Genomic DNA, 20,154 nt, shown 5'->3' on the forward strand with positions numbered 1-20,154 from the left:
AGATGAAGATGAAGATGAAGATGAAGATGAAGATGAAGATGAAGATGAATATGTATATCGCACATTTCTTTCTTTCTGGCATTTCCTCAATTAAGTTTCACTTCTTCCGCGCGTAGGGACTACTCGCACTCGGGTTTTTTTTACTTCGTTGGATATAATTAAGATAACAGATATGAGTAACTACCTGAACAGCCCTTGGCTCGCTAACACATAATTCTTTCGCAGAGAAATCGTTAATAATGTATTGCTTGTTTTGATATATTTTTAATAAATATTGAAAGCGTTTCAATACATTCTGATTTAATAAGTAATTGTGTAATACTGAAAGTGTGTGTAAAGAAAGTCGAATTTGTTCAACTGACTGAAAAATGTGCTGATCTCAGCGGCGCACCCAGCAATATATTTTGGGAGGGGTTTATACTTCTATAGATATATCACCAGAAAATACTGAAAATTCGCTTCAGATAATATGCTCTTAAAATACATTTATGCAAGTTTTATGTACAGTACATAATAAATAAATAGAATTTTTAAAGTTTCATAAATTGCTCTTTATTTACATAACATCAACAAAGAACTTAAACATTTTTAGCCAACTCCAAAAAAGGGGGGAAGTTATCAATTCGTAGGAATATTTTTTCAATTTGATATATGCTACCGCATAACTTTAGACCACGTGAACTGATTTCTATAATTCTTTTTTTGATCGGAAAGATGGCACCTCATGGGTCGTCCCGTAATTTTGTTTAGATCCGATTATTGGATCATGAAAAAATTAACGGTACTCTTAAATTTGCATATGAGAATTGAAGTCGGATGTGTTGTTTGCTTAAAAATTACCTAAATATTTATGAACCTGATATTGATTTGTATTTTTATTAAATTAATTTTTCGCAACCATTAGTAGAATAATTTTTGTCACAATATTTAACAATGTTTTATTTTATAACATTATATCCAATTTTCTTGGTTTTTTTTTTTAAATAATATCGATAAAATTTTCGTTCGTTACTTCGACGTCTCGGTGCACGTTCAACAACGCTAGCCCGTTTAATCGATCTTCGCCTGTTTTACTTCGTAGATATGTAAGTTTTCAATCTGCGCAGATTGAAAACGAGCGTTCGCTTGAAGCCACTACACGGAAAAAAATGCGCAAATTTGTAGCAACCGATGTATGGATTAGTACAATTGTTTGTTGCAGTTATTGAGAGCATCAATAAATGATTTTGCTCTCTTTTCCACCGGAATTTTTGAACGATGCCTGCAAACCAGTGTTGCCACTTTACCACAATTGTTGTAGATCTACCATATTCCGGGTCATTATTAAATTCTACCACAACTACCACATATTTTCAACAAGTAATTTTTAGCAAAAAAAAAACCGACTAAACAAAAAATATATTTGTATATAAATAAAAATATATATATATATTTCATGATCCAATGATCGGATCTAAACCAGATTAGTATGGGACCACCTCTGAGACACTAACTTTCCGATGCAGAATTATCAAAATCGGTTGACGTGGTCCAAAGTTATGCGGTAACATACATCAAACAAAAAAAAATTTTCCGACGAACTGATAACCTCCTCCTTTTTTGGAAGTCGGTTAAAAACTACCACAATTTTACTGAAATAAAATTATTAACCTAATTTGATAATTGTTTTTTTGTTCCTAAGGGTTGAACAGTCCATTTTCTCCTCAATATGAATTAAAATGTCAAGAAAATTTATTGTGAATTTTGTGTTAGTCGAAGAGCTGAAGGTGCTGCGTTTCTAAATTCATATTGCGTGCGTGAAGGATAATCTGCACTTACATGAGGCGATTTTCTTAGAGATTCGACATCGCCTGAGAATACGCCTGCGAAGTTGCTTAAAAAACAGTATTTCTACAGACAACAACACTTAAGAACTTATTGCAAAAATTAGAAATAAGATCTTTTGTATGACAAAGATTTATGTACATATGTACCTGCTAAGGCAATAAAAATGAAAACCTTAGTAGGCAAATATCTCGAACAAATGGCGCGATAGAAGAAACCTAAGAATGCAGTTTATCTACTTTTGAATACTACTTCATGGCCTGACATATCTTTTTTTGGCAAATTTTTACGTTACTACAAATATTCTATCACACGTTTCTAGAGATCTACTACTGTTTTTATTAAAAATCTACCACTATTTGGTTTCTGAAGTGACAACACTGCTGCAAACATAAAAAGTTTATTAAGAGTGCGAATATTATGAGGGAGAGAGTAAATATCAAAAATATGCTATTGTGTTCTAACCTTTCCCACATCGCGAAGTTCGCTGAGAATTCACCCACAATATCATTCGGCCATTGGTTTTCAAAAGCTTGCATCGTTTCAAGCATTTATTCTGCATTGAGTTCAGTGCGTTTTGTTGGCAAGATATTCTGAATTTTCGACAGTAACTCACGATGGTCCAGAAAACTAACGGGACAAAAATCGATCGACATTCATTCACTGCTGCCTCGAGTTGGCACGCATTTGCTCAGCTGTGTGCTTGTACCATTAATTTGTTTAGTTTGGTGTTGAAATATTTTTTGCAATTCCCAGTACGATGTTGTTGTAATTGATATTGACGTTGTTGTCGTTGAGCACCCCTGCCTTGAATAATCGGCGGCTGAAGGGGCAAATGTACCCAGTAAATACACAATTGCACAATTATTACACAATCTTCGCGCGACTTGTGAGCACTTTCGGAATTTTCAAATTAATGACTGTATCTGCTGCATTCGGATGATTGTGAAATTTCTGTGTCGCTTTATTTATTTTTCCTTTTATTTTGTTGATTTTTGGTTGATTTTCACTTTTAGTGATAAATTATTTTTTATACTTAGGTATCGATATGTATAAATACATAAATATGATAAGAACCTACACCTACATTCCATACACTCGAATATGGCGAAAATTTGCAATTACAAGCTGGAGTGAACAAAAAATTGGAAAAATAAAATTACACAATTGAGTTGCACAAAAAATGCGCTATTCCGCGGACGTAGATGCGGTCAATAATTGCGCAATTCCGTGAGTGGGTATTTAATTTATTATAGATCGTCGCAATGCCAACGTTTTGAAAAGTACCAATGTTTAATAATTTATTGATATAATATAAATAAGTATTTTCTTATATTTAAAAAATTATAACTTTTGACTGCACGCAAGTTTCCGTTTTGTTTTTTTTTTTAATAATGTGTTATAGAGTAAGGATTGATATTCAATGTAAACGATTAAAGTATCTGATCGAGAAGTAATACATATTTCCATTTGTTTATAAAAAGTTTTCATACAAATTAAAAATTTTGTATAAAACAACAATTTATTGAAAAATTGCAACAATCAGGCTAAAGCGTGTCTAATTAAATATTGTCATGCAAAAAATCAGCAAGCTACATGCTATGAAACAGTAGCCGTCATCGATTCGCCACTTCTCGCTCGCTATGTTTGAGTTCCGGTCGCTTAAAGAAGAATTTTGCATGTGAAAGCAACAACAAAGTTAGCTAGCACGGATAGACAATAGCGAGTTTGGTTGTACCTCATTGAGTTCGTTCTTTTCGCCACTCGCTAACTGATGGCGAATCGATGACGGCTAGTAGATAATAAATGATTACTAAATTCACCAAAAAAAGTTAATAACAATAACTCTTGTAAAAATTCGAATTTTGCAAAATTGTTCAAATTTATTTTATTTTTTTATGGTTGTAAACCGAATAAAGTTATTTGTTATTTGAGAGATTTTCACTCTTTAAGCGAGTCATTTCAGCATGCTACTGTGGCTGCTTTCGTCACTCGCGCGCACTGCCGTACGCAGTGATCCTAAATTTACTGGTCTTCACCATGCAAATCAACTTCAAAAAGTTCAACTGTTAATAGCTAAGATAACTTTAGGACAATCATGACCATCATATATATAGGAATGTTAAGCCTGTTTCTTTAGCTTCAAAACGGCGTTAAGATGAAGTCTCTACGATGAGCAGAACCCGAGATATAACAATTTGAAAATGTACATACTTAATTAGTCAGAATCACAAAAAAATCCAATTTTAAAATCTTTTGTGCCCTTACAATGTCTGAATTTTGTTTTATTTTAATTAGGTCGTACATGAAACTATATCCCTGGGTCGCGGGATTCCGACGGCTTAATCCCGCGAGTGCGGGACTCAAAAAGTGCTCGGGACTAGATGCCCTAAGCAGCATACATGATAGCCGCGTTTGCCCTCCCTGCCTTAAAAAGACAAAACAAGACAACTCCTTTTCCGGCTGTCGAAAGCGGCTTTAAAGTCGACAAATAGTTAGTGAGTGCCGATCCTCTTCTCGTGGCTCCTATCCACGATTTGAAAACCTGGTCTATTGGGGACTTACCAGGTCTAAATCAGTTCGTTGACGCTGGGCTTTTGCAACTCACACAGCACGCTCGATAAGGTCTTATAGGCTAGAATAACTTTTATCGTCGTTTAAAGTACAAAATTGGATTTGCTCACACAAGCTCTTGGCTCAATCCTTATCCATTCGTCCTGAAATATACTAGCCAGAAATGTGATTGCTTTATTAAAAAAAGAGAACCATTTTGAAATATGAGTGTTTTTACCCTCCAGATAATAATTTCTAAAACACACACACATACGCGGTTTTCCATTTTGTTGATACGCGGTTTTGTACTTTAAACGACGATACATTTATGAAGCTTTTCTGCTTGAGCGATTCTGACGTAAAATAATTTGGAATTGGCACACAACGCTTTTAAAAAAAAAAAGATTTCAAATATCTCATAAAATTTAGCCGCTTTTATTTTTTATAGAAACTTCATAGTTAAAACATGAAAATAATCACCATTCCTATACTGCACCGCCACTAACGAATTTGTTGGTTCCTTCGGGCTACGACACGCTGAGTGCTTTGAATGGCCTACTAATAAAACAATAATACTTAAGTCGGCATTTATTTTAGTTCATGATCAAATTTGCCTTCTCATTAAGAATAGTTTGTTTAAAAAGATCTGCTAACATAAACATATTTGATAGCAAAGAAAGATTAGCCTACCACTATACTATTATTAGGATATACATTTAAATCTTATCGCATGAATATTACTAGTTGGTTAAACAAGTGGATTTTGTGTTTGTTTTCGAGGAACAAATTTATTTTGGGGTTAATTGTGTACAAATTGTTACCATCCACCACCACCACCATAAAAAAACTCATATCGACAGTAGTATCTGCTATATTTAGTACAGTCAAACTATGCACGAAGAAACATAGGATTTTACGAATGGTGGCCTAGACTTGCCGCAGAGAATGTAAAACCTGAAAGCGAGGCATAAGCATTTTACGACCTCAATCAAAGCATGCATTCATGTATGTCAAAGAAGACAAATTTTAAATAATAAATATGTAGGAGAAAATGAAAATGCAAAAGAAATTTTAAAAGATTAGGCAAAACACGAAGAAAGCCAAGTTCAAAAGTATCGTCAAAATGTCTTTGATTGACTTTTAGCAGAGATACTTAAATGGGGCAATATTGAAGCAGAGATGTAGAGAAATACATTTAATTCTCCTACGACAGTCGGGTCTACGGGTCTACGTAACCGAAACGACCCAGATTCATATCTGGCCAAAAACAGCCAGCTATAACGGAAATATGTTATACGAATATTTTAATTCCCAAGAAAACTCTATTAGGACATGATTTCGAATAAATTGATATAATAAATAATTATTTCAAACGTTTTTTTTTCAACAAAAAAAAAAATGTAATAAACATAAAAAAAAATTCGAAGTATTCATAAGTCGAAGTTTTTCTTTGGTAATTGTGACTCCAGTTATGGAAGTTCGATTATATAATAGTATCCAAAGAAAATAAGAAAATAATAATAAAATAATAGTATGTACATCTTTTCTTAGTGCCGTTTTCTGAAGTAACCTTTAAATTTAAAACTCACTTTATATTTAAAGGTTGTATTACAAATAGAGCTATGTCTCAAGTAAAGCATTTCTATTATAGGGTCTTGAAGTATGTATGTTTCTTGGTTGTAAACCAATTTAAAACCCATAATAAAATGCTTTACATTAGACACAATAATAAATTTTAATGCAACCTTTAAATATAAAGTGAGCTTTAAAGTTACATGTTTTTTGAGAAAACGGCCCTTAGAAGTTTGTTTGACAAAAAAAAACGAGAATGTGAGTTTAATTTATTTTCTTATTGTACTTTTCGTTTACTACTTCCACCTTTCATCCTTTTTAAAAGCCAACGCATTGACAGAACAGACACTCCGACAGCGACTGCCACATCAGCCATGACCAGAGCAGCCACATCCAACAAATAGAATTGGTACCATTTTAAATCCATACCAGCAGCGCGCAAATGACTTGCGCCATTGTGGCGTATTACATAGTCGATCCCATAGAGTACCAGTAGAGTGTAAGGCAGTCTGCACACGGGTCGCATAGCTTTAGACGCGTATTACATACGTGTGCGTGCATGCATTTCATAAAACAAAAACGATAAAACAATAATAGAAAAATAACTGAAAATTAATTAAAGAAATAATAATTTGGCATCACTTAACATTTTTTGCCTGATACATTGACGCTTTGAAGTTGCTTCGTGTGCAGATCTTGAGGCGTAGAGGAATCGTTGCTGCATAAAAAATTTTATACGCGGCTAAAGCTATACGAACCGTGTGCAGACTGCCTAAGTCTACGAAAATCCAAAGCAACGGAATATCCAGAAAATTCAGCTTTCAGCAGATTTATTTGCTGGTGAAGCAACGGACTCGAGTTAGAAAGAAATTACAGTGTTTGAATAAAATATATAAATTTAGGTCTTTGTTTCAATTTACCTGATCGAAGAAGAACGACATACCTAATACGGGTACGCCATGGTAGACGGATTCCTAATTCATAGTTTGATTTTACTCCGACTTTGCTATTAACTGCAACGAATGATAAGTAAATGCCCGGCAGCAGTATGAGTTGGGTCAAGAAATAAAAAAAAAACTCACTATGCTTCCAGTTATCGAACTCCGGTTCAATGAGTATCTCAGTATAGTTGCTCCCCAGTTTGAGTGGCTCTAGTGTGTGTGCGGTGATCATGGTGACCTAATTGTGGATTAACCATAAATGGGGTTAGCGTCATATAAATGCTGTGTGAGCTAATAACTGTTCAATGCATCTGGTAGTGGCTTCTGGCCGGAAATATGAAAACTGCAAGTATTCTAGCTGCATCAGTAGTAGGTGCTTGAGCCGACAGTGTAGCCAACGCCCAGAGACCTATGACAATTATTGGGACCTAAAAGGTTTAGTCAAGGTGAGTTTATAATAAAGGCTTATTGTATTGGGCTTTGCAGCCTACCCCTTTTCTTGTTTTCATCAAAAACCGAGCAAGTCTCCCATTCCTTTAGTATTTCGACTTTGAAGCCTACTCGCGGTTTTCGCTGGCAATTAAGCAGCCATTAGGAGTGGGAACCAACTATGCAGATCTGACCGTCAATGCAAGACAAGCAATAATTTGCAATTGCATTTGAGAAAATATATGTGACGTTCATAGCTTTGAAGTGTGCTATTACACATTAGTGCTATTGTACATTAGGGTGGTCCAAAAACAGTAAAGTCAGAATTTTAATGCTCTCACCCCCTAGGATTGTCTATATCGAAAAAAGTATACCCATTTTTTATTTTGAAATCAAAAAATATTTAGAGGTCACTCAAGCGCTCAAAACTTTCCAATTATTTTTAAACAGCTTTTCGTAGAAATGGTATAGAATTCTTGAAAATCAATATTTTTCGATCGGAAAACTCTGGTTCTCTTCAGGAGACTTTCAATAATAATACCCAGTTATTTATTTAACCATTTTTTAATACTAACGATTTGTGGATTTTTGGCGGACCTATAAATTACAGTTGCGATGAAAAAATGGTTAAATAAACAATTGGGATTTATTACAGGGAATCTTTTGCAGATGAAAATGGTTTTCCGATAGAAAAATATTGATTTTTTTAGAATTCTATACCATTTCCGATCCTATGGGTTGAGCGCATAATAATTCCCACTTTACTTTTCCACATGCATTTTTGGACCACCCCAATGGCATACTTATATATTTTGGAGGCGGTTTATTTCAATATCAAAAGTCATTTGAAAACGATTTTCAATAAATTTTTTATTCAAATGTAATTTACATTAAATGACAAAACGTCGAAATAAGAACGTCAAAGTCAGAAAAATATTTTTTTCTTTTGCTTCATCATGTCAAATCTTGTCTAATTGAATCCGCATATTCATATTAGGAATACCATTCAAGGAAAAAATTCCGAAGCAAAATTTGCCTTAGTATTTTTTGCGATACCTACTTAGTACTTGGTCCAAAAGAATCGCTACTAAAATTACTTGGTATCGAACGAAAAGTATCGAGTACGTACCTAGTCGTATCGCTTCATCCTTACCTAATTACGAAATTTGTGTAAACAACTTCCCATTCGATTCTTTTTTTAAGTGTATCGAGAATTTTTTGCCTTTGTATAAGTCATCTTTTTCGTATCCCTCTTCGTATTCGAATTCATCTTGATATATGTACGTCTTCGTATTCAGCGTCGTTGTCGTAATCGAATTCGTCTTCCTATTCGTATCCACACATTCAACTTCGTCTTCGTATTACACTTTGTATGCGCTCGAAGTGTTACCAATTAAAAAAGCTATAATTTTGTCTATTTTTTTTTTTATTAAAAAACATCACTTCATCATAAAGAGTAGTCAAATTTTTAGAAAAGTGTATTACTGTTCGATGTAAGCCGCCTTTATCGCGGTTAATTGCAGCATCGAAGCTGTCCTTCACACAGGCTGCACGCATATGGTCTGTTGGTTAGTGATGTTCCGATACCAGTACTTGGAAGTATATACTCGAGTACGTCTACCAAGTACCGAGTATTTTTTTGTACCTCGATACGAGTGTGCAAGTACTTCATGGGTATCGAGTACAAAGTGGAAGTATTTACTTGATTGCTAAATTTAGGAAAATCCACTAAAACTTGGTCTGTGTTGTAGTTTTAAACAAAAAAAAAAACGAATCAAGATGTGAAACACTCGATTTTTCTAGGCTTAAAACTAAATGAACGCTTGAAAATGGAAAAAAAAGTCGTAATTAGGGCAGGATGTGGAGCCAGCGTGTGAGTTTCGGAAGCATCGTTTTGAAACAGAAGACTCAAACACAAGTAAGCACTTAAATTAAGCACTTAAGCAAGTAAGTTTCAGCACTTTCAAGCAATCCCATTTCAAAATAAGAGAATATCAAAAGACATTTTTCCGCTCTTCGTAATCCTTTCTTCACTGTATGTGGCTATATTGTAAACGTTGAACTGAAATTTTCTTGTCAGAGTACTTTCGAGTACAAGTAGAATCGAGTATTCCCTAGCGACTCTAAGGAGCATCGAGTATTCTGCTCGATGCTTTCAATGAGTACAGGCATCGAGTACATGGTGGTATCGGACGAACACTCTAGGCACATGCGCAGCACTCGGCATTCAAAATGCTCTGTCAAATACTTGTTCATTCGTACACGTATTTTCATGCTTTACCAATACTGGCTACATACATCGTCGATTTACATTTCGCGGCGCTTTCTGTCTATTCTCTTACGTGTTTCTTTTTTAATTTCGCTTTTAAGTAACCCCCGGCACTCTACTATCGCACTTGTTCACAAATTCAAGTTGTGAAATTCCCTTGAATTTACTATTACGCGGCTCCGATCTGACTTCTGACCCGTAAGGATGACTGTTAAGTGGTTACTTTTTTATTGATTCATTTCAGTTTTGAATTTCATTCGACAGTTCATGTGTGCATATGAGAAAGATAGTTAACTGAACACTGTATGAATACAAACATTAGGAAGGAAATAAAGATAAATATATGTAAATGCAAATCAGCGCAGGGCTGTATTAGTTGGGATGTCCTCGGGTAACATGTTTGCGATTTATGACCTTACAAGTATGACTAGTCTTAACGACGAAATGATGCTCTTAAAAAAAAAAAATAGACAAAATTATAGCACTTATTTTTTGAAACACTTCGAGCACCTACCTCTGTATTTATATGTATGTATGTATGTATATATCCTCAGTTAAAACATAATCGTAAAAGTGTCATCACCATTCTTATTCAGCAGTAACAAAGGTGCACATATACTTTTCTAAACTAATTAATTTAACTTCGTTAAGCTTTGACTGCTTGGGCCCACCACACTCTGAAAACTATCAATGTCCTACTATTAAATCTAAATATTTCCGTCGGCATTTATTTAAGGTGAGAATTGTATAATCAATTTTTCGCACACTTCTAGCATTCTAGATTACTTTTTATTGCTGATACTAATGATCGAAATGTCGCCGAACTAAAAGTACCTTCTCGTTACACAAATGTACTTGTAATGCATGGTACACAATTTCGGAAGTATTTAAACATATTCGATTACAAAGTCCGAAAAGTCAAAGTCAATGAAAACTAAAGATTAAATTTAGACCTACACTAAAGTATGTATCTACCAATAAACGAAGGGTATTGTTTATACTACCTAAGAGTATCTTATCGAGGCAAAGTATTAATGTTATGGGCCTTATAAACCGTCTCTACATACATATCTAACTATTTTTATGATAGCCTAGTACTTCCAAAAACTTTTTGTTGCAAATTTCAAATAGATTAAGTGTGACGCCACCGACATTGAGGGGAAAAAATATTGGGGAGTATTCTTGTTTTCGTACGAATCGAAAATCATGAAATTGTCCTATAATTTTCTATACAAAAATTCAAAATTTTCGATTCGTACGAAAACCAAAATACGCCCCATTAAAATCAATCAGAAACGTAGCTCATCTTACTATAAACTTCAACGAAACTACGGTAAATTCAATAATGCGCATCTTGAAATGATATAATATTTAATTTGCTGGTTCCTGCAGAGAGAAACCTGAACCTGAAGAGAAACCAAGAATCGTTGCAGGTTTTTTGACGGGCTATTGTAAGTTTAGAGATCATTCATCTAGGAATCTGGTCTCAAGCGTCCTATGCTGCTTCTGTGACTCTGTGAAGGAGACATAATTACACCTCCTTCTGTTTTTCGGAAAAGGGAGAGGAGCATATGGCATCTCAGGCCAGGGGAGATGCACATTTAATCCCTGCTCCATGCTTTATTCTCAAATTTATAGCGTCATTTATCTTATCTACATATCTATCAATCTATCTATCTATCATCGTGTTTTTGCTCCGCTGTTGCTCCGCTAACGTTGCAATTATATCCCTCATGGGCCGGCACGTAGCACATGTGTGCGTATGGGTTTGATTTTAACACAGCGTTTTATTTATTATGCTTGACCTCCGCTCGTTAGCAGAGCATTACCCCAGGCGTCAACCAAATCTAATTAATCTACTGCTATTTACGCATGTATGGATAAATGAAACATATTTTTACTACCGTTAAATTTTTTATTGGATGTTTCTTTGACAAGAACGAGACCATCCGTGTAATTTATTTCCCTATTGTACTTTTTGTTTACTCTCTCCACCTCTTAACCTTCTCAAAAGCCAACGCAGTGACAGAACAGAAGCTCCGACTATTGCTACCGCAACAGCCATAACCAGAGCAGCTACATCGAGCAAATAGAACTGGTACCATGTCAAATCCATGCCAGCAGCGCGCAGATGTCGCGCACCATTGTGGCGTATCACATAGTCGATCCAATAGAGCAACGTCTCTCGCGGACCAGTTGGACGATCGCGGAAAATATGCGAGAACCGTTTGGAAGTGTCACGATATTTGGGATTGAAAAGCACCGCCTCCAGAGCATTCTTCAAATCGTCATGTGTGGTCGTATGGAAATCCAAAGTAACTGCATATCCAGCCATTTCAGCTTTCTTCGTGTTTAATAGCTGGGGAAGAAAAGAACATTAGTAAAAAGAAATTAGTACCTATATATTGGTATTTTGTGCTCATATTCAGTTCACCTGATCGAATACGAAAGGCATGCCCACCACTGGGACACCATGATATACGGCTTCTTGTAAGCCAAAGAGTCCTCCATGGGAGATAAAAGCGCGCATATTAGGGTGTGCCAAGATATCATTCTGTGGCAACCAGTCCTTAATCATAACATTAGCTGGTAAATTTGGTATGCTGTCGTTTTCGAATTTCCATAAAATGCGTTGCTTCAACTGGCGGAAGACATTGAGAAATATGTCTAGCTTTTCTGCTGGCATGTCCTTGGAGTTAATCATTGTACCAAAGCTGAAGTAAATAGCACCATGTTCTGCGTCATCTAAGAATTTCTGTAAATCGGTGGGAAGTGGCTTTGTTGGATAGATATGTAGGCCACCAATATAAACCATGTTGTCCATTTTAGGCATCGCGTTCGCTAAAGGCGTGTAACTATTGATCAACATGGCAGAATGATTCTTCTCCATCGCCGAAACACTGGGGAATTTAACTGTTAAAAGTTATAAACAAATGTCGGGAATTCTCTTCTTGTCACTCATAAATTTAACCTCTTACTTGGCAAATATCCAAAGTATTTCTGCACAAGCGCATCCATTGCCGGAAAATACTCGAATTCACGAAACAAATCAAGGCGAAGTGAGCAAAAGCTATTCACAGCGCGTTCCAAAAAGTTCATGCGATCAGAAAATGGTAAAAATTCCGTAAGTACATACGACCACGGTGTCACATAGCCGAACATTTGACTAAAGTAACTTTGGTGCGCAAATGTGGCGGAGCTGACAACGGGTATTTTATAGATGTGAGCCAAGGCGAGAAAGGGTTCTTGATGCAACTGTTCTACCAGCAGCAAATCGTAAACGCCTTCAGTTTGTTTAGCATTAATAATTTCCTGAACTTTTGGTTGCTTTAGCGCATGTTCATTAGTGATCACAGTTACATACTTTAGGAGTTCGAAATAAAACGATAGGCTAAGTTTTAGTTCGAATACAGATTTTATTCCGGTTTTTTCAATTACTGAAAGGAGAAAGGTTTAAATTAATTTTAATTGTAAATGTTTGAATAGGTCATAAAATACTAAGCTGCGTGCTATCAATCTCTGGTTCAATGAGTATCTCTGTGTAGTTGCTACCCAATTTGAGTGGTTCCAGCGTAATTGCGGTTATCATAGTTATCTAATGGTGAATTGACCCCGAAGGCGTTTAAATTCATATATTAAAATATAAAAGGTAACGCTGCTCTTACCTGATGGCCATGTTTCACCAACTCGCTAATCAGAGCTCGATGCATTTGGAAGTGGCTTCTGGCTGGATATGTGTAGACTGCAAGTATTCTGGCGCCATCTATTAAAGGTGCTTGAGCCGACAGCACAGCGAATGCGAAAATGCCAACGAGAATCTTTGTATACTGGATGGGATATAGCAGAAAAAAAGTTGAAGTTATAGTAGATATGTATGTACATTAGAGTGGTCCAATTTTTGTATGGGGGAGAGAATGTCTTCCTAGAAACCGGGGCCTTGGCAAAAACGTTGGTAATTTTTATAAAATGCTACTGTTGCCATGACAACTGAAGCTTGTAATATTTTTTAGATAATTTAAATTAGAAATATCTTTATGTTGCATAACCAATTGTTTGATTAGTATACCCGAATGTACACAATACTTCTAGAGTAAAATATGAGCATCATAAGAATCCCCGAAATTTATATTTAGAAACGTATAGTTTGTTACCAGCACCTCTTTCGGCAAGAGGAAAAATTTTGGAAGGTGCCCCAAACCCTATCTCGAAAAAAAATTTGTTGGACCACTCTAATGTGTATATGCAAGTTATAATACCTGACTTAAGATGGTAATAAATTAAATAACTCAAATCTTAATATGTGAACATTATCAATATCTGTATTGTTATCGGCATAATTAGTTGGTTTACAAGCACTTTCATCAAAAAAGCAATAAATTTATGAAACGGTACACCTGTACGATATGAGTAAGACCTTAGTATACGATTCTGAATTTCTCGTACATTTACTTAGGCAGAGAAAGCGAGAAAATAAGGGCACGCGCACTCAGAAATCCGAGTGGTTTTCAATATTTTTCTTTTTTGACCTGAAAATAGCCCATGCAGAGAACAGAATAACACCCGCGGGCATTATTTCCCGTACTGTTGCAGGTCAAAAAATAACAAAAAAATATAACCTCGCCCTTTGAAGGTCATTTGAAAAACCCAGGCAAGTTTTTTATCCAACGAAAATATTTTTCTTTGTGTTCGTATATCCTAATGAAATTTAAAATATTTTTTATTTGAGTTTGACAAAGATAATCAACGCGAATTTTTACCAACTTGAAACATTAACGAAAAAAAAATTAGCATGAAAACTTTGCATTAATGAATTGCCAAAAAAATTCTCTGTACGTAGAGTTTTGTCGCCCACCGATTTAATTTATATTAAGATAGGGCCCATTTTATCCAAATTCTGAAAAAGGGCGTTTTCGAGTCAGCAAGCAGCAGAGATAAGGAGAATTTGAAATTTTGGAAGGGCTTCACTCCAGCTCGCCTCCACTTTTTGTTTATACGTACCCTTAGGGCTAAGTTATTGGCTAATACAGCTGTGGGATCTTTTACATATCGTCGGCGATACTGCAAAGCGGTCCATGTCTATTGGTACCCTTGACACTTAGTTGGTCTCTTACTTGCACCGGAATGCATATGCAAATCGTTACACCCTAATAAACGAATGACAAAACTGTTTACCTTTGCCAAAGCCAAAGGTGATGAAGATGAACGATTGCCAGAAGCGATCAGATACAGATAACAGATCAATTAAGTACCAGAGGTAATAAGTGACATTGCACGTATTGCAGTATCACCGACAATATGTATGAATCCATGAACTGATTTTTTCGGTTCTTACTGCTGCAATGACTGCCAGCCTTTCGAGCAATTAGTCCAAGCGGACGTAGATCACATTTAGGGCGTCGGACCTCGGACCATAAATACGAAGTTTAATTAATAATTCGACTTCAACGCCATCTGACGGCTAAATACATATTTTGCAAGGGATGAATGTGACCAAAGACAAAATAAAGTGACTAAAGTACGGCCTCAGTACTCACGTCACTGTTTGACAGTTCAATTTTGGAAAATTAAAAGACTAACAGTGCAATTCTGGCTAAGATAGCTGCAAGTCTTTTGCAAGACAACTGAAGTAAAGTAGCAAAAATAGTTTAAAGATTTGGTTTATTCTGGCGCGAAAGTCTTCTCGCCAGCTTTCATGGTAAAAAACTTTTTTGAATGAAAGCATGATCTCTGCACAAACCTATCTAGAAATCCGAGCTTCGAATACTCATCTAGCGGATTTCTTTTTTCTTTATGTATGTATGTTACCGCATAGCTTTGGATCACGTCAGCCGATTGCGATAATTCATTCACGAAAAGATTAACAGTACACCTAAATTTTTATATGTATGAGAATTGAAGTCGGTTGTGTTTTTTTGCTTAAAAATTACTTGGTTTAATTTAAGTTTCTATTAACTTTCAGAATCTATAATTTTGAAAAGAAAATTAAATACATTTTAACTTCATTTAGTGTTTAGCAACTTATTTTATGGTTTATTTTTATTTTTTAATTAACTTCTTTATTAATTTAATTACCATTTAAGTTTTAAATCTTATTGTTTTTAAGAGATAAATATTTTTTATTTAATTTCATTCAATTCTAAAGGAATTCACCTTATTTGTATCTTTTATTATTAAATTTAGTTAATTTGATTTTCTTTTAATTTTTTAACTATTTTTTTTTTAAATAAAACATATTTCTTTTATAATTCAGTAAATTTTTATAAATGCATTGCTAAAAGACAAACAGAGTTAGTCAAACGCTCATCGTTAGCAGTTCTTTCAGTTCGCCTTTCGAAAAACAGAAAAAAGCTTGCAAGATAGTTGCCAGAATTGACAATTGTCCAGCCCCAGGTGAAGAAGGACTTGCCCTTACTGGGCATGCCCGATTCGCGGCGGTTGGCACAAATGATAATCCTACTAAAACATCGCATAATAATTACATACGAAAATTTTATACTTAGTAAAATCACAACCACGTAAAAGTGCAATTACCATTCTTATTTTGCACCACTCTCACTTCACTTATTCACAATTTTTACTTTTGTCTGCTTAGCCTGCTTAGTCTGCTCCAGGCCACAACGCGTTGAGAACTTTGTGCGCCGTTCTACCTAAACTTGAATTTAGCAATCACTATTTATTTAAGGAAGAAATTTTGTAATCGATTTGCATGCTTTACGTTGATAAACTATAAGATAAGATTTCTTTGGTTGCTGTTATCAAAGATCGATAATGCTTTTCTGTTATTTAACTAATAGTTTTCATTGCAAACCAGTCAGTGAACATCCTAGCAGCTCAACTGAGCCAAAATCAATTTTTCTAAGAACTCAGGCAATATTGGCCATTGTAACTCTTGAAGACCTAGCATTTAGAGCATTTAGAGCAGCAATCTATGGGTGGACGATGGTGGCCATCGGCCTGCTTACGGGCAAAGCTTTGTATACATTTGGTATAGATAGCTTGTTAACACCAGGACAATTTGTCTAAATCGGGACATATCCTGGAAAACCAGGACGTCTGTCAGCCCTATTCTAATTGAAATTACTTAAAGTGAACTTCATATTAAAAGTAATTTTGAAATGAAATGTATGTATAGAGTTTTTTGACTATTTAAACACTGAAGATGGAAATGATCTCATTATTGCTATTCAAAATAATTTATTGGCTTCTGTGTACAAGGAGGCGTACACTCATGATAAAATGAATAACACTTTTATTTTTTTATGAATTAGTTTTTTATTTCTATACCAAAATATTGTTAAAAACAAGTACCTACTCTGGCGTTTTAAAGTATTATCTGTTACTTACACTCATAATTTAGCTTTGAACCAAAATGTACTGAAAAGTACTGCGTTTTTTAACGTGAAAAAGTCCAACGTACTGATTTCGCGCAAAAAAAAATCTGCCAACCCTACCAAGAAGGAACCCGGTAGGTATAACAATGGCTTCATTAACGGTATTCAAGAGATCACACGACTCATTTAGCCAATGCACGGGAAAACTTTTCATCCTATGGGACAGCGAGGATTCTTGGCCCTCCTATAATTGAAAACGCTCATCTGTGCTCTAGAGTTGCCTTGTAAGGACTTTTATTGGCTTACATGGCACATCGGACCAATGCTGAAGTTGCAAAATCGTAGAAGAATATAACGCACGCTTGGCAGAGATGTCATAGGTGGAAACAAGACCATCGGTAGTATTTCATACGGAATCACAGCGCTACTATTCTTAACATATGAGTGAGGAGGATTCCGCTCTTTAGTCGTTTCAATTTAAACTAAAAATGTTTACTTTACAGACTGCTTTTGATTTTAAACGCTATTTTTGTATTGGCCAATGCAAAAAATCTTATTAGGCGCAAGCGGGCATTTGCTAGTATTTTTATAAAAAAATAAAAAAAATGTATTACGAAAAAAACACTGTATTCTGGGTATATATATTTACAGATAGGTAAAGGTTTGGAAAGCGCCACGTCCCTTTTCCAGTAGCCCCAAAATCTCTATACCAATTTCCAGGACACTACCACAAATACTTCCAGAGATATACGGTATGAAAATTCGATGTGTGGGTGACGCTCCCTTAAAATATCGAAAGTCTGCAGTAGGCGTCCAAAATTTCAAAAAATCGCTACAGCCGTTCGCGAGATCACCTCTTATAAAAAGAAGGAGCTTCTCTTTATATAATTAGTGTAGGTAACACAGAGCAACACCGATTTTGATGCGGCAAATGTTGAAGCGGATTTTGATAGGCTTTTTTGTGCTGATTAAGAATCCGTAAGTATAAAATTTCCCTCAGCTCCAGATTTTGAGAAAAATGTGGGTAAGGTGTCAAAAAATCGCGTTTTTCGCAATATTAGAGAAACTCTAGCAATGAAACGAACGGTGATAGAACCTTCCACTTAGGCTTAAATTAAAACCACAGACTACCATCCCTAAAAGTACTGACTATAGGTGACCTTAGGGTCAAGGTGTAGGAAAGGTTTTTCAGGGATTGAAGTTAGAAAACCAGTTAATTTAAGCCTAAGTGGAAGGCTTTATCACCCTTTGCTTGATTGCGGTAGGTACTCAAACTTCCCAAAATCAATTATTCCTCTTCAACAAATGAGTATAAGTGACCATCAAGCAAAGGTGCAGGAATTTGCAAGGATAGTATTCGAGAGCTGTAGCTTTAATTTAGGTCTAAGTGAAAGGTTCTATTACTTTTTGTTTCTTTGCTAGAGCTTCTCAAATATTGAAAAATCGCGAATTTTTGACACTTTGACCTCGTTTTTCTCAAAAACTGGAGCTGATGGAAACCTTATGCTTACGGATTCATAATCAGCACACAAAAACTCGGCAAAAATAGCGTCAACATTTGCTGCATACAATTTTTATCATTTTTGTTACCCTGTGTAATAAGTATTGTTAAATAGCCAATACCCGCATGTTTGCGCCGCCTTCAAACACCTTTCGAACTGTGAAACAATGACTCGGTTCTATTCTACGCATATCTTTAATAAGGTATCAAATTTCAAGCAAATCGGACCATCAATAAAAGTTTTTGGAATAGATCGGTATCTGGTGCATCTATCAGAAAAAATATCCTGATTTTTTCGAGTTTTCCACTTAGAATTTTCTAAATTTCCATTTGAATGCCATTCCGAAGGAATTGCACACAAAATTTCATATAAAAAAATCAATTTTAGATTTTTCCAATTTTCCAAATTTTTAGCCAAATCGGCCCAACCGTTCTAAATTTATGAATTACTATCAAAGCACATTAAACAGGTAGTATCAGTAGAGCAAAAACAACATTTGCGTGTATTTTGTTGTTGCTTCTGGTATCGAAAGTGTCAAAAACTGTTCTGAATTTTTTCTTCTAAATCAAAGCGTGCCATGTAAAATACAAAAAATTATAAAAAATAAAAAATTTAAATTGGAAAAAATAAAAATTTATGCAACTTTCTTTCCTAGTAAATTTGTTTGCTTCTCGAAGCATTGATCCATCCTTTGCAAGGCCCAGTAATCAGCGGTCGTGCTGCTGAGTTGGGCGAACGTTCCAAAAGCTGCTATTCAATCGCTTGTTTTGTATGGAAAAAGGTTTCACATGCAAATGGATTTTAACAATTCAGAATTTTTGTGAGAAAAAATTAAAAATATTTGACATTTTCGAGACTAAATAATTTGAAAATAAATCAATTCAGCTGCTCTACTGATACTACCTGTTCAATGTACCTTGATTACTATACATTTTTCTGTATTCTGACAAATTTTACAAGAGAGCGAAAGAGCGGTTTTTTTTGAAGGCATTGCTTTAAGAGGCTATGTTTTCTCTAGCTATTATTTTACAAATATGTTGTTTCAATAACGATTTTTATGCGTAAATCTCGATGCCTGGAGTTCAGGGCTACCAAAGCTCATTTTTGCCACAACAGCGATTTAGGCGGTTTCGCAACTGGTCGATGGGCGGTTTTGCAAAAACATCGACGATATCTGTATTTTTAATTAAGTTTTGACAAGTTCTAACTTCGTCAATAAAAAAAAAAATTTACTAGGGGGGTACAATCTGCAAAGATACAGTACACTTATGGGCATCCCTGAAGAGAAAATAAGAATCACTGCAGATTTTTGACGGGCCATTGTAGGTTAAGCGCTCACCTAGTAATCTGGCCAAGCAATCTATGTCGCTTCTGTGACACTGTCAAGGAGACACCACTACACTTCCTTTTGGATTGTGTTGTTGTTTCACGCAGAAGCGAGAAGATCCCTCTAGCAAATCTACCTCATTTACTGCTATTTATGCATGTATGGATAAACAAAAAACATATTTTTACTACTTATATACATATGTATATATACATATACATATATATATATTTTATTGGATGCCCCTTTGACAATAGCGAGATTCGTGTAATCTTTTTTTTATTGTACTTTTTGTTTACTCTCTCCACCTCTTAACCTCCTCAAAAGCCAACGCAGTGACAGAACAGAAGCTCCGACTATTGCTACCGCAACAGCCAAAACCAGAGCAGCTACATCGAGCAAATAG

General features: G+C 35.3%; 3 protein-coding genes across 3 annotated transcripts in view; 1 reads left to right on the forward strand and 2 right to left on the reverse strand.

The window, feature by feature from the left end:
- The window catches only part of LOC118743922 (UDP-glycosyltransferase UGT4-like), a 14,431-nt gene extending 8,419 nt beyond the window's left edge, over window positions 1–6,012 (forward strand). Inside the window, exon 4 of the mRNA XM_036476682.1 lies at window positions 5,980–6,012. Within this exon, the coding sequence (XP_036332575.1) occupies window positions 5,980–6,012 (33 nt within the window). The remainder of the gene's footprint in view (window positions 1–5,979) is intronic.
- Window positions 1–20,154, reverse strand: part of LOC118743202 (UDP-glucosyltransferase 2-like) — a 93,067-nt gene that overhangs the window by 55,053 nt on the left and 17,860 nt on the right. The window lies entirely within an intron of this gene.
- On the reverse strand, window positions 11,510–13,407 carry LOC118743205 (UDP-glycosyltransferase UGT5-like). The gene is made up of 5 exons (XM_036475762.1): window positions 13,254–13,407; window positions 13,087–13,183; window positions 12,567–13,025; window positions 12,023–12,501; window positions 11,510–11,947 (listed from the first exon to the last, which is right to left on the reverse strand). The coding sequence occupies exons 1-5, from the start codon at window positions 13,296–13,298 to the stop codon at window positions 11,555–11,557; spliced, it is 1,473 nt and encodes a 490-aa protein (XP_036331655.1). The 5' UTR covers window positions 13,299–13,407; the 3' UTR covers window positions 11,510–11,554.

The sequence above is a fragment of the Rhagoletis pomonella genome, unplaced genomic scaffold (genome assembly GCF_013731165.1).
Source record: "Rhagoletis pomonella isolate Grant_MI unplaced genomic scaffold, Rhpom_1.0 Rhpom_scaffold_00007, whole genome shotgun sequence".
NCBI classification, from domain to species: domain Eukaryota; kingdom Metazoa; phylum Arthropoda; class Insecta; order Diptera; family Tephritidae; genus Rhagoletis; species Rhagoletis pomonella.

Excerpts from the sequence above, each read along its gene's own strand:
- LOC118743205 (XM_036475762.1), bottom strand. The coding sequence starts at position 13,298 with ATGCATCGAGCTCTGATTAGCGAGTTGGTGAAACATGGCCATCAG. Across the intron at positions 13,184-13,253 it reads TGGTGAAACATGGCCATCAG|ATAACTATGATAACCGCAAT; the intron begins GTAAGAGCAGCG and ends ATTCACCATTAG. Across the intron at positions 13,026-13,086 it reads GATTGATAGCACGCAGCTTA|TAATTGAAAAAACCGGAATA; the intron begins GTATTTTATGAC and ends TTCTCCTTTCAG.